At 36.4% G+C, this 14,199-nt stretch overlaps 1 protein-coding gene across 1 annotated transcript in view; it reads right to left on the bottom strand.

The window, feature by feature from the left end:
* SGCZ (sarcoglycan zeta) overlaps nucleotides 1-14,199 on the bottom strand; it is a 272,064-nt gene that overhangs the window by 126,480 nt on the left and 131,385 nt on the right. Inside the window, exon 3 of the mRNA XM_036250299.1 lies at nucleotides 6,546-6,647. Within this exon, the coding sequence (XP_036106192.1) occupies nucleotides 6,546-6,647 (102 nt within the window). The remainder of the gene's footprint in view (nucleotides 1-6,545; nucleotides 6,648-14,199) is intronic.

The raw sequence follows: 14,199 nt of genomic DNA, 5'->3' as shown, positions 1-14,199 counted from the left end.
CTTGGCTTGCATTAAAAATAATAAGTAAAACCATTTCTTTGGTTGGATACTGTGGTAAGGGTTTTATTTTTTTGACCTCATCTAACAGCAATCATAATACTCATCCTTACAAACACAGGGGACACTATGAACTTGATTTTGCAGATGACAAAAGTAAGGTGCAGACAGGTTACCTAGGGTAACTAGTAACTGCTAAGTGACAGAATTAGGATTTAAAACCAGGAATTGGACTCCAGAGCTCTAGTGTATGCTGAATGTTAGCTAATATTAAAAATCATTCTTTCTCTGAATAGCCACAAAAATGATTTACGATATACTAAAACAATAAAACTTTAAGAAAATGGGCAGATTCCATTCACAACATCAAAAAGAACAGCTTTTCTACACAAGCATAAAGACTGATGAGAAAAATGAATAGAAAACCCATTCCCATAAGCAATAAAAATCATAAAATGATTGACAAGAAATTTGTGATGCTTATATGAATAATAATGCCAAGAAATGTTCCTGAACAACACAAAATAAGTTCTCAAAAACAAACAAAAAAAACAAAAGTTATGTTCCTAGATATAAAAACTCACAACTATAAAGATGTCATTCTTCACAAATTAAATATAACCACAATTAACTCCCAACAGAAGTTTTTATGAGACGTGACAGCTAATCATTTATTTATTTGGAAAATAAAATGCACAATAGGCAAAATGTCTTTAAAAAGAACAATAAAAATAATTTTCTCTAAAAGTTATTAAAAATATTCCTTGAAGATTGGTTTTTGTCCATGTATATCAACAGAACAGAGACATCGGAAACAAATCTATGTACATTTAGGAATGCATTATATGAGAAGGCATATGTCAAATTATTGATGGTAAAAATGGACTATTCAAATGATGGTATTGTGAGCTTTCGGCTTTGAAGGAGAGAAAAAAATGAAGAAGGAAGAGAGGGAGGAAGAGAGGAAAAGATCTTATCTAATATTATACTTTAAAATAGAAAAGTTTTCAAAAACTTCTCTCTCTTACTACTTAACAAATCAAACCATAATTATTTCTTTTAGAAATCAAAATTTTCTTGGGACAACCAACAGTTTCTTAATCAACTTATGCTACAAACTAGAAAAGGTAGAAGCCAAGAAAAGAAATTATTTCATAGCAGCATATAACATGTTTCCATATACTACTTTTGCCCACATTCTGGGAAGAAGAAAAAAAGTGTTAACATAGTTCTGAAAAACCTAACTCAAGTAAACTAACGTGGATAGAGAAAAGATTGTGGTAAAGTAGACAGTACTGAAAAAAATCTACCGAGAATAAAGGACCGTCTAAACCACTGGAAGGATTCTACAGAGGCAGAAAGGGCCACTGCAGCCCACAGATATAAAATGGTCCATGTTTGGTGGACAGAAGCCATTCAGCATCCCCTCAGATGAGAGAAAACGGCCACAGTCTATCTGCCCCTTCTCACCACCATCTCTCTAGTCAAATAAACCAAGTAGTTAGCCCTTAATTTCTCTGGCTCAAATTGTGACTCACCAGGGATAATTGAAGCTTTGTTTTAGAATTTTAAAAAATTATATTTAATAATACCATAGCTCAAAGATACTAAAATAACAAGGTTTAAAAGGAGACTGTGGACCTAAGGAAAATTCTGAGAATCAAAATAGCATCCTTGTATATGAACTACATGAATTAGAGAAAGCAATGGCAAAAATCCTATTTTCGAAATTTTAAATAAATTAACATGGAAGAAAGACTCTACAAAATAACAGTTACTTGTATTCAGAGGAAAAATCCAGTTTACAATAATTGCATAAATCATGAGAGCTGTGAAGGACAATGATGATCCAATGTAAGACTTACTGCGTTCTCGGAGGTAAAGACTCAACAAATGAACCTGAAAGGTATCGAGTGATATGACAGGGAAACGTTCCCTGATGTGAAAGAGCAAAAATGTAGTACACACTGGACAGAACACTCATGTCATCAACAAGAGAAAAGTGCCAGGCTGCCTTCGGACATTTCGTGCAATAGTCAGTGCTAGAATGGGGTGGATCAGTGGGATAGCAGGGAAAGAAGGGATAAACTATTAATAATATCCCCAGAAAAAAATAAAGCAGACACATTTAGCATGAAATATTTCAAGGTTTAACAAGCAAGCAAGCAAGCAAACAAAACTGTTTAACAGTGAAATACAAGTAGGGAGGAATGATTTGAATAATGAACCCAGTCACAGAGAAGCCATCATCTTACTGGTGGTGAACACTGCAGCCACTGGTATATAGAATTAAAAGCAAAGTGCCAAGGCAATTAATGTTGCAGAACAGAATGCAATTACTATCAACTCTGGAAAAGTTAAAATAATATAATTGCCCAAAAAACTGAAAACGGAAAAGGGTGAGGACCAATTGGAGAGAAACTAATCACCTCAAATTGCACTGCAGGGAGTTAATGACACTGCCTGAAACTGACACATTGGCTAAGTCATCCAGCTTCTAAATGCTATTCATAAACTTTATTGTTAACCTCAAGAGAAGCTTTACAAAAATTCTGGTTGCGAAGAAAAATTTAAGTTCAGTAATTCCTTTTAATTTATTTCAGATTATATTTCTTCTACTAAGTTAGTATATTATTACAAATAGCACGTATATGTCTCTCTATGTACCTTTTTGTTTGTGCAGATGTATAAACATATAACTGTGATGATATTCAACATATGTGAACATGTTTTTTTCCCTGGTGTAAAGATTTTGGGATGATTTGTAGTTATTTTTTAAAAACTTGAATAAAGACATTACAGTGAAATCATCAATTTCACCTGTATTAAACACCTGGAAGCAATATGATAATGATAATGATGAAATGATTACAGAAGCCCTCAGGTACTTCTGTGCATGAATTGGTTCCTGTGGGAGAAAGAAACCTATAAAGAGATTTATAGGGGAAAAGGTACCCCAAAAGGACAGGGTCAGGAGATTAGCGTGTTGTGTACCCCGGAAAGAGTTTGGGGAGCTCGCCTGGCCCCCGGCTCTGTCTGAACTCTGTGAAGCAGTACTGATCACACAAGGTGAGGCACCGGTTGTAGGGAAGCACTGAGTTAGCATCAGAGCTCCGACGCCGGTGAAATGACTGGGCAGGAGGGGGCGGAGCCTTACCCACAGCCCCGCTCACACAGGAATCATAAAGAAGACGAACGTCTGCTGGGCTTGGTGTTACTGAAACCGGGATTATCTGGTACAGTTCCCTGGCTCACGTGTCAATCTGTCATGCAGGATGCTGGGACTGGAGGGCAGTGGTGAGGAACCACCTTAACTAATGATCCTTGAACAGAAAAAAGTAAACAAGAGAGCTGTTTAATATCAGATGAAGTTAGGTAATGTTTAGAGAGGCCTGTATAGTGCCTGATGTCTGGTTAGAGTCAGTGAAATGCAGCTAATTTAACCCTGTTAGTACTCTGGACTAATAAAGTCTTGGGAAACATACTACATTTACATTAACAAAAAACAACAACAACAAAAAAGCCTGGGGTTTACATTGTCTTAATTTCCTGCTATTTCAAAAATTGTGACCTAATGTTAGACAATGTGCATTGAAGACTGATTCAGAATGTTATCATTTATTTAAGGTAGCCCCAAATTCCATATCTTTTAGTATTCTTCCTCTATGAAGAAAACTCTATTTAATTTCACAAATGTTCAAGGAGTGCTTACTCTCTGAAAACAACGTGTTAATTTGTAAGATTCATTGAATGCTAAGATATTTCAAAAAGATAACATGTTTTCTATGCACTGATATGATGGACCACTTAAAAAAGCTTTATTTTTTTTTATTTTTATTTTTTTAAGCATAAAAAAGAGAGTAAACTATGATAGATAATAATAGAACTCCAAATATCTATAGGGCTTTGGTGGTTGGGGAGGGAGGCCAGTTAGCTTGTAGACAGTAGAAATAGCTCCTGGTTTATCATGTTGAGACTAGAAGTAAGTGTGTGTCTTTGGGTAGCTGTATTTTCTGACAAATAGAAATCTCTCTATTACCTTTCCACATGCAGGATCTACATAATCAGAAGGTAACTTTAAATAAGAAAATTCTTTATTACAGATTAGAATTCTGGCTAGACATAAAGAAAGCAGCCTGTTCACACACACACACACACACACACACACACACACACACACTAAAATTGCAGGACAAAAAATCTGTACAAAGAAAAATTGTTGTACCTAGTAGTATTCATCTCAGCTTAATTCATTCTTTATAAGTACTTTATAAGTACCTTTAAAACTTAATAGATTTGCTTATCTTAGACCTACAGAAACTTTGACATTTTATTATATAAATATTTGAATGAGTAAAAATGTGTGAAAAGATTGACAGGTACATCAGAACACTTTAAAATGTAAATCTCATGTCTACTAGTACTGCTGAACTCTTTTGTATTCTTTCCTAACCTAAGAACTAAGTATTTTGAGAAGTTTCTACAAATTCACTGTATTAACGCGAGAACTAAGGCTCTGGGGAGTTGTGGCTGGCTGCTCACCAGTGAAGGGGCTTCCTGGTAGAGAATCCACGACCGTGTGCATTCGTGAACAAGAGATCCTACTGAGGGAACTGCTCGTGAAAGACAGTCTTCTCTTCATTTTAAATATTTCTTTCTGTGGTGTATGTGTAGAGAAGTTTTGAAGAAGTAAATGGGTCTCCTTCCTTCTCTGTTCTCAAGCCCCACCTTCCTGACTGCTGATGGGACATGCCCCCTGTTCGCAGGTACCCAGAGGCAACTGATGGTGACAGGGCCAGCTGGAAGGACGGCAACGGGACTGGAGATGGGAAAGGGAGCGTTTGGATTTCAGCTGCTCAGTGGGTATTAGAAATGCTGGCGAACTGAGGTTCAAGACTTTCTAGGGACAAAGGTTAGGAAGACTGCCTGCCACCATCTCACATGTTCATGTTATGAAATCAATGGATTCTTTCTTATTAGGCCAATAGATGGAGCAAACATGCATCCAATTTTCCTAGGAGAATCCTACTTTACACCCATAGCAGTACTCTCAAAAATGTTCCACCTGAGAAAGTAAACTCCATTTTCCTCTAAATTATATTCCCGGCAGCCCCTGTGCTTTGGTCTAGAATGGATGCATTTTCAAAAACATTCCTGCTTATGAATGCTCTCATATTCTTCCCTTGCTAAGTACTTCCTTGATTTCCATGTAGAAGTTTTCATCTCTTCAAATGTAATTTGTTTCGTAGTGCCAAACATAACAAGAAATCAATAATTAACTGAGGGGTGGTGACTTGCACTCAGAGGGGAGACACTAACGTGTGAGCCTGTAAAAATGTATTTTTCGTGTAAGCATGCTATTTTCCAGTTTTCATAAAAATAAAATCAAATAAAAACACCAATCAATTTTTAATTTTAAGTTTAATTATTTTTTTAGTTAATCATGTAATGTTAGATAGTCACACATGTGCCTATTGTGTTAGTTGTCTGACAAAAATCCAGAAAATAAAGTAATCTCAGTATAATTTCTCTAGTACCTAGAGTAGCAGCCAATAGAGTATATTAGTGAAACTCTTGCAGGTTCACATATAAGAAAATAAAAGTTAAAGTTAATATATTATCCTAATTTAAAGTTTTATATAAAATAATTCTGATTTCACTTTGATATTTAACGGAAATAAATGGCTTTGAAGCCAATTATCAAATTATGTCCTACTATGTAAACCATTTGCTAAGATAATATATAAGTAATATTGAAACACAATTCTCGTTTATAAAACATTTTCATATTTATAAAATAAGTTTAACAATCTTTCCACATTATATATAACATGCCTTCCATCTTTTCTATCTTAATAAATTTATTTCCACAGCTACATATATAATCCAGGGGAAGGTAAATAGATCGAAAGATTCTAGTCAGATTTTGATGTACTCAAGAACACTTATTACCTCCTGAGAGGTAACACACTTAAACCAAAATGAACAATGTCTAAATTATAATCTCTTAAATTTTAACATGCTGCTAAGTGATAAAACACACATAGCACAGACATACATTTGAAAGGATAATATTCTTACTTGGTTTAAATAATGTACATTCAGAAATAAATTTAACTTCTATACTAAGACTCTTTGTCATCTCTTTAAAAAGTGAATTATATTAAAACTAAAAATATTTGTAATATACTAAACTGTAATCATTTATTCAAGTCAATGTTTCCAGCAGAAATTATTCAAGATACATCAAATGCCCCTTTTGGAATTACTACTAGTATGTATTTTAAACTTCCTTTGAAATAGAGGGGCACATTTTATAGACTAACAAACACAACTATGCAGTTTAGTTCTAAATGGTTCTCTAATTTGTTAGTTTGAAACTAACCTTCATTAGTTTTTCGGTTTTTTAATTGTTTTGATTTCTTCAAGTCTTTAGCTTAAGGGAACTTAATTACATACTGAAGAGATAAGGGGGTTCTATCCTATTTCAAGCTAAAACATAACCTCTAAATTATCTTTTACAGTAAGCCAAAGCCAGTATCACATACCTTTCGGGAATGAATTTCTTTCACATACAATGGAAGTAGAAACTCAGATATACCTTCAAGTCGGATTCCCTTCTTGGTGACTCTCAGATTTCCCATACCATCCTACAAGCAACGAAATATAGTTCACTTTTAGGTTAATTAGAGAATGAATAACTGGCCATAATTTTCTTAGGCCTAAATTGAGAAAACAGTAAGCTCAAGTCAGTGATGATTTAAGGAAAATGAGAGATTGGATCTATTTAATGAATGTTTGCAGCATTTGCATGCATATTGAGGGCTCTGTTTAAAATGAACAGGATCAGAGAAATATAAAGGACCTGGTCTCTTCCCCCAGTTCTATCAGAGACTAGAATTTATCTATGAATAAATCCTCACTTTCTTCATGCACCAACCAGTTTCACTATTTATTAGGTATAATGATACTTGCTTTCTGACTATTGGGAGCAACTTTATTTGCAAAGATCTATACTCTTTTCACATTACATTTATACACATTTATACAATATTCAAATAGTCACGATCATATAATAATTTCAATAAGTAATTAATGATTGACTAGTATAAGTAAGCATGGTGTTTCAGTATTCAAACCATGAGTGAAGCGTATGTCCTCTCCTTTAGAAAATAATACTCCATGAGGCGGGTTAAACAAGGACACAGATAACACTTATGAGACAGAGTACAATAAACAGAAATGTAAGAACAGAATGCTAATTGGAATTAAAATAGGAGATTTCAAATCTGGCAATGGAGTATTACCAGATTCTCACGGAAGAGACTGATTATGACAAAGGCCTTAAGAATATGGGATTTCAACAGGAGATGTCCACAGAGGGACGAACACAATGAACATTCTGTCACGACACAGGAGATAGCAATGCCGTCCAATCTGCACAGTGCATGAAACATTGTGAGCGCACTACTGGGAGAATGCTGAGGCCAGAGGAGGGAAAGACCTGAATGCAAAGCTAAGGAGTCTGTACTGATTTCAGCCTCCAAGGGAAAAAAACATACAAAGTTCTTGAATAGCTCAAAGTATGGGTGCTTGAGCTTGAAGGTTTAGCTGGTAGAAATTCTCTGTGGGGCTAATTGACCGAGTATCAGTTAATAATGCACAATTTGGCATAACTGTGAGGAGTGTGGAGGAGGGCCAGCCTATAAGACCTCGTGACTAGCTTGATCCGGAGATGCTGAAATAGGGAGCATTTGCAATTAATCGAAGATCTCACCACTATGACTAGATAAGGAAATAGAGTGGTTTTTACACTAACTCCTGAAAATGTTTGGCTGAACGGCAAACATAAATTCAGCTTTGGACTTTCTTTTGAGGTATCATTGAAAATTTCAGTTATTAACTAATTAGCCATCACATCTACAGAAAGTGGGTCGGGGGATGACAATTACTTAAGGCATGCCTGAATCTCTCATGATGGATGAGCAAACACAGTGTGGAAAGACATATATAAAGCCAAGGAGAAACTTTTAGATAATAACTGAGGTCGGTGGGTTTGGAAGGAGTGTCTTACACATTCTGGGAGGCTGTAATACGTAATATAAGAGTAAACCAAGAGAGCATGACAGCTGTAGTGTCTCCCCCCTCACCCTAAAAGAAAGCAAATGAAGTAGTATAAATACAATTTTGAGTAAAAATTAAAAGACTTTTAAGTTAGACAAGGAAAATGACTAAGTGAGAGACATTTTTATGTGGTAAGGTTTCATTCTTCCCATCAAAGGAGAAAATGATAGATTTTGGTTGAATTAAACCAGGGATGGGAAGAAGAAATTCATTGCTTGAGGCTCCAGTAAAGCTGATATTGGAGTCCTGGCCACTTTGGCTCAGTGGTTAGAGTGTTGACCTGTGGACCAAAGAGTTGCGAGTTCGATTCTGGTCAAGGGCATGTACCTCAGTTGCGATTTGTCCCTGGCCCGGGTCAGAGTCATGCAGGAGGCAACCAGTCAATGTGTCTCTCTCACATCGATGTGTTTCTCCCTCTCTCTCTCTCCCCCCCCCCTTCTCCCCCCCATCCCTCCCTCCCACTCTGTCTGAAAATAAATGGAAAAATTTCCTCAGGTGAGGATTAAGAAATAAATAAAATAAAGTTGACACTGGAAATGCTTAATAGGGAACTGGCAAAAAATAAAAACTAATAGTAAATATGAGAATTTTAAGCATCATTAAAGGCTAATTCTGTTGAGAAAATGGTCTACTTTTGTTGGGATGATGACATACCCTGGTTTCCCTGAGACAGCTGTTAACCCCAGTTTTTTTTTTTTAAATGTAAAAACTTTTTACATTTATTTTTAATTATAATTGACATGCAATATTACATTAGTTTCAGGCACACACCATTATAATTTAACATTTATATACCTTCAAAGTAATCACTGGGATAAGTCTAGAACCCACCTAGCACTGTACAGTTATTACAATGTTATTGACTATATTATTTAGCTGTCTTTACATCCCCATGACTATTTTTATAGTTGGCAATTTGTACTTCCTAATCCTTTCTTTTTTAAAAATTAATTAATTTATTTTTGTTACAGATATTTCTCCCCCGCACTGATTTCCCCTCCCTCCCTCCCACTCCTGTACCCAGCTTTGTGGTCCATGTCCATTGTTCATGCATACGTGCATATAAGTTCTGCGGTTTATCTCCCCCCCCCTCCACCCACTCTTCTGGGGATTGTCAGTCTGTACCTCACTTCCACATCTCTGTGGCTACCCCATTCCTCACACTGTTATGTTCATTATATTCCACAAATAAGTGAGATCATGGGGTATTTGTCTTTTTATGCTTGGCTTGTTTTGCTTAGGATAATACTTTCCAGGTCCCTCCATGTCGTCTCAAACGATAAGAGATATTTTTTTCTTACAGCTGCATAGTATTCCACTCTGTACATGTACCACAGCTTTTCTATCCGTTCATCTACTAATGGACACTTGGGCTGTTTCCAGATCTTAGCTATTGTAAATAGTGCTGCTATGAACATGGGGGTACATATATTCTTTCTGATTGGTGTTTCAGGCTTCTTAGGGTATATTCCTAGAAGTGGGATCACTGGGTCAAACGGCAGTTCAATTTTTAACTTTTCGAGGTAACACAATAGTGTTTTCCATAGCGGCGGCACCGGTCCACATTCCCACCAGCAGTGTACTAGAGTCCCCTTTTCTCCACATTCTTGCCAACACTTGTTGTTTGACGATTTGTTGATGGCAGCCATTCTGACAGGTGTCAGGTGATACCTCATTGTTGTTTTAATTTGCATCTCTCTGATGATTAGTGACATTGAGCATTTCTTCATATGTCTCTTAGCCATTTGTATGTCCTATTTGGAGAGGTGTCTATTTAGTTCCTCTGCCATTTTTATTTGGGTTCTTTGTCTTCATTTTGTTGATTTGTATGAGCACTCTATATATTTTGGAAAGTAACCCCTTATCTGATGTGTCATTGGCAGTTACGCTCTCCCATAGACTGGGTTGCCTTTCCATTTTGGTGGTTGTTTCTTTTGTCATGCAGAAGCTTTTTAGTTTGATGTAGTCCCATGCATTTATTTTCTTCTTTGTTTCTGTTGCCTTTTCTGATGCATCAGTGAAAATTCTGCTGCGTATAATGTCTGAAATTTTGATGCCTACATTTTCTTCTAGGATTTTTATGGATTCATGAGTCACATTTAAGTGTTCTATCCATTTTGAGTTTATTTTTGTGTATGGTGTAAGTTGATGGTCTAGTCTCATTTTTTTTGCAAGTAGCTGCCCAATTTTCCCAACACCATTTATTAAAGAGGTTGTCTTGACTCCACTCTATGCTCCTGCCATCTTTGTCAAGTATTAATTGAGCATATTGTTTTGGGTCTATTTCTGGGTTCTCTATACAGTTCCATTGATCTATCTGCCTGTTCTTGTGCCAGTACCAGGCTGTTTTGATTACAGTGGCTTTGTAATATAACCTGAAATCTCGTGATGTGATCCCTCCAACTTTGTTCTTTTTTAAGATTGCTGTGCCTATTCCGGTTTTTTTTTGTTGTTGTTGTTGTTGTTTTTTTGGTTCCATACGAACTTTTGAAGTATTTGTTCTAGTTTTGTGAAGTATGTCGTTGGTATTTTGATGGGGATTGCATTGAATCTATAGGTTGCTTTGGGTAGTATGGGCATTTTAATAATGTTAATTCTTCCAATCCATGAACAAGGCATATGCTTCCACTTTTTTATATCTTCCTCTATTTCTTTTTTCAATGACCTGTACTTTTTTGCGAATAGGTCCTTCATTTCTTTGGTAAGTGTATTTCTAGGTATCTTAATTTTTTGCTGCGATGGTAAATGGGATTGTTTTTTAGTTTCTCTTTCTGTGAGTTCATCATTGGTGTATAAGAATGCCATCGATTTCTTGATGTTAATTTTGTATCCTGCTACTTTGCCAAATTCATTTAAGTCTAGTAAATTTTTGATGGAGTCTTTGGGGTTTTCTGTGTATAGTATCATGTCACCTTCAAATAATGACAGTTTCACTTCTTCCTTTCCAATTTGGATCCCTTTTATTTTTTCTTCCTGTCTGATTGCTGTGGCTAAGACTTCCAGTACTATGTTAAATAGGAGTGACAAAAGTGGGCATCCTTGTCTTATTCCTGTTCTTAAGGGAAATGCTTTTAGTTTTTGCTCATTGAGTATGATGTTGGCTGTAGGCCTTTCATATATGGCCTTTATTATGTAGAGATATGATCCCTCTATTCCCAGATTGCTGAGCATTTTTATCAGAAATGGGTGCTGGATTTTGTCGAATGCTTTTTCAGCATCTATTGATAAGATCATATGATTTTTATCTTTCATTTTGTTTATGTGGTGTATCACATTTTTTGATTTGCAAATATTGTACCAGCCTTGCATCCCTGGGATGAATCCCACTTGGTCATGGTGAATAATTTTTTTAATGTATTGCTGGATTTGATTTGCTAGTATTTTGTTCAGGATTTTGGCATCTATGTTCATCAGGGATATTGGCCTGTAATTTTCTTTCTTTGTAGTGCCTTTTTCTGGTTTTGGAATTAGAATTATGCTGGCTTCATAAAACGAGTTTGGAAGTTTTCCTTCTTCTTGAATTTTTTGAAATAGTTTGAGGAGAATGGGTATTAGTTCTTCTTTGAATGTTCGTTAAAATTCCACCGTGAAGCTGTCTGGGCCTGGGCTTTTGTTTGCTGGGAGAGTCTTGATTACATCTTCAATTTCTTTTGTTGTTATTGGTCTGTTCAAGTTTTTTACCTCTCCCGGCTCAGTTTTAGGAGACTATGTTTCTAGAAATTTGTCCATTTTGCTCAGATTGTTGAATTTGTTGCCATATAATTGTTCTGTTTACCCCAGTTTTATCATAGCCCTTTGACTTTCAAAAGTGAGAAGTGTCTCTGATTTAGAAATTAATTATGTGGTCATTGATATAGTTGGCTTCATTTAGTGCAGCTTTGCAACATTCTACCTATCTAAGAACAGACAGAGGCAGAATTTAATTAGAGTCTCAAAACTGAGGATGTGCTGGGCAGGAATGGCTGAGCCATAAGGATGTGGTGTTCTAACATAGCAAACAACGTTGCCTGTGAAACATCTGCCATTATTTTTCTTGTTGAGTAGGAACAAGCAAAGCCAGAGCAGCCCTGCTGGACTGCAAGACTAGCACAAGGTCAAAGAATGAGAATTGAAATAAATTAATGATCAAGGGCAATAGGGATTAAGAAATATGAGATAGAGTAAGACAGGTTTATCCCCAGAAAATAGAGCTTCCGGTTTGGAGATCTTGATGGTGAGAGAATTTTCAGATATGACTATGCCTAAAGTCACCTGAGTAGTGGTGGTAGAAATGGAACACAAAAAACAAACAAACAAAAAAAAACCCTCTCTATAATACAGAAAGCCATTAATACTAAAACATATGAAATGACACATGGCTTTAAAGTATTATATGTTCTCAGAGGAATCTTCTTTACTAAATCTCACACAGTGACTGTCCATATATATTGTCAAATGCCTGTCAGAAGGAAATGTTCTGAAGTATTCCCCATGGAGTTGCTATGAGAACATCTAATGGAACTATCTCAGGGAAGTAAAAAAAAAATCTATCATAAACATAATTCTTAGTTCAATATTAATCTTAAAATTATTTTCATAAAAGGGTTAGAAATAAAAGAATTTACCATCCAAAGTTAAATGTGATAATACTTATGATATATGCTTATTTAATTTTGGAAAGGTTTGAATCTTAAGTTCAATGCTTTCTTATATTTTATATATAACATATAATCTGGGGCATATAAATATTTATATTTCATTTAAGTTAGATGAAACAGAATTTCCTTGTATAAATGTAGAACTTTTATTATTGTACTATGGTTTGAATCTAACCTCAATCCAACATGTCAATTTGTCCCATCATTTATTTCTTCTGTTTTGTAGTTAAAAAAAGAAATGTTCACTTCCGGTCAAGATGGTAGATAGGTAAACGTGGTATCGTGTCCTCCCACAACCACATCAAAGTTACAACTAAACTACAGAACAACCATCATTCAAAACCTCCTGAAATCCAGCTGAATGGAATTCCTATAACTACGGAATTAAAGCAGCAGCCACATTGAGACTGGTAGGATGGTGGAGGCGGACAGGTTGGTCCCACACCCACATGTGGTGGATAAAAATCAGGAGGACACCTCAGCTGGGAAGGTCCTCCCTGAGGACTGAGGGGTTCCCATCCCACACCAGGCGCCCACTCTGGGTTCCAGTACCCGTAAGAGAAGTCCCCATAACTTCTAGCTGGAAAACCGGCAGGAACTGAAGTTCAGGGAAGCTGAGGCAGCTGGAGCCCCAGAAAGCCATATCTGGAACTCCAGCAACCTGGCTCACACTGGTTGCCCCGCCCCGGTGATTCCCTGAGGCCCCGCCCCACCCAACTTTCAGGCTCACCCAAGCTGTTGCCAGTTGCTTAACCATAGGATTGGCCTGTCTTGGATCCTGCTTCAGGTTTTCCTAAATTCTTTCAAACAAGCAGCATCTGGTCTCAGCTAGCCACATACCTCTCATTAAGTAATACATGGAAACAAACACAGGGAGGCAGCCAAAATGAGGAGACAAAGAAACAGGTTTCAAATGAAAGAATAGAACAAAACCCCAGGAAAAGAACTAAGCGAAATGGAGATAAGCAACCTAACAGATGCTGAGTTCAAAATACTGCTTATAAGGATGCACAATGAACTGAGTGAGAACCTCCGCAAACTTAGTGAGGGCCTCAAGAGCATAAAAAAGGACCAGTCAGAAATGAAGGAGGCACTAACTAAAATAAATAATTTATACAGATTCAGTAGTAGAGTAGGTAAATCCAAGAAGCAAACCATTGATTTGGAATATAAGGAAACAAAAAACGCCCAATCAGAACAGCAAAAAGAAAAAAAAATCTTAAAAAATGAGAATAGTGTACGGAGCCTCTGAGACAACTTCAAGTGTGCCAACATTCGCATATTAGCGGTGTCAGAAGGAGAAGAGAGAACAAGAAATTGAAAACCTGTTTGAAACAATAATGGCAGAAAACTTTCCTAACTTGGTGAAGGAAACAGACATACAAGTCCAGGAAGCACAGAGAGTCCCAAACAAGATGAACCCCAAGAGGCCCACACCAAG

This window comes from Molossus molossus, unplaced genomic scaffold, assembly GCF_014108415.1.
Source record: "Molossus molossus isolate mMolMol1 unplaced genomic scaffold, mMolMol1.p scaffold_m16_p_9, whole genome shotgun sequence".
Lineage (NCBI taxonomy): Eukaryota > Metazoa > Chordata > Mammalia > Chiroptera > Molossidae > Molossus > Molossus molossus.
This window is presented reverse-complemented; position numbering and strand designations above follow the sequence as displayed.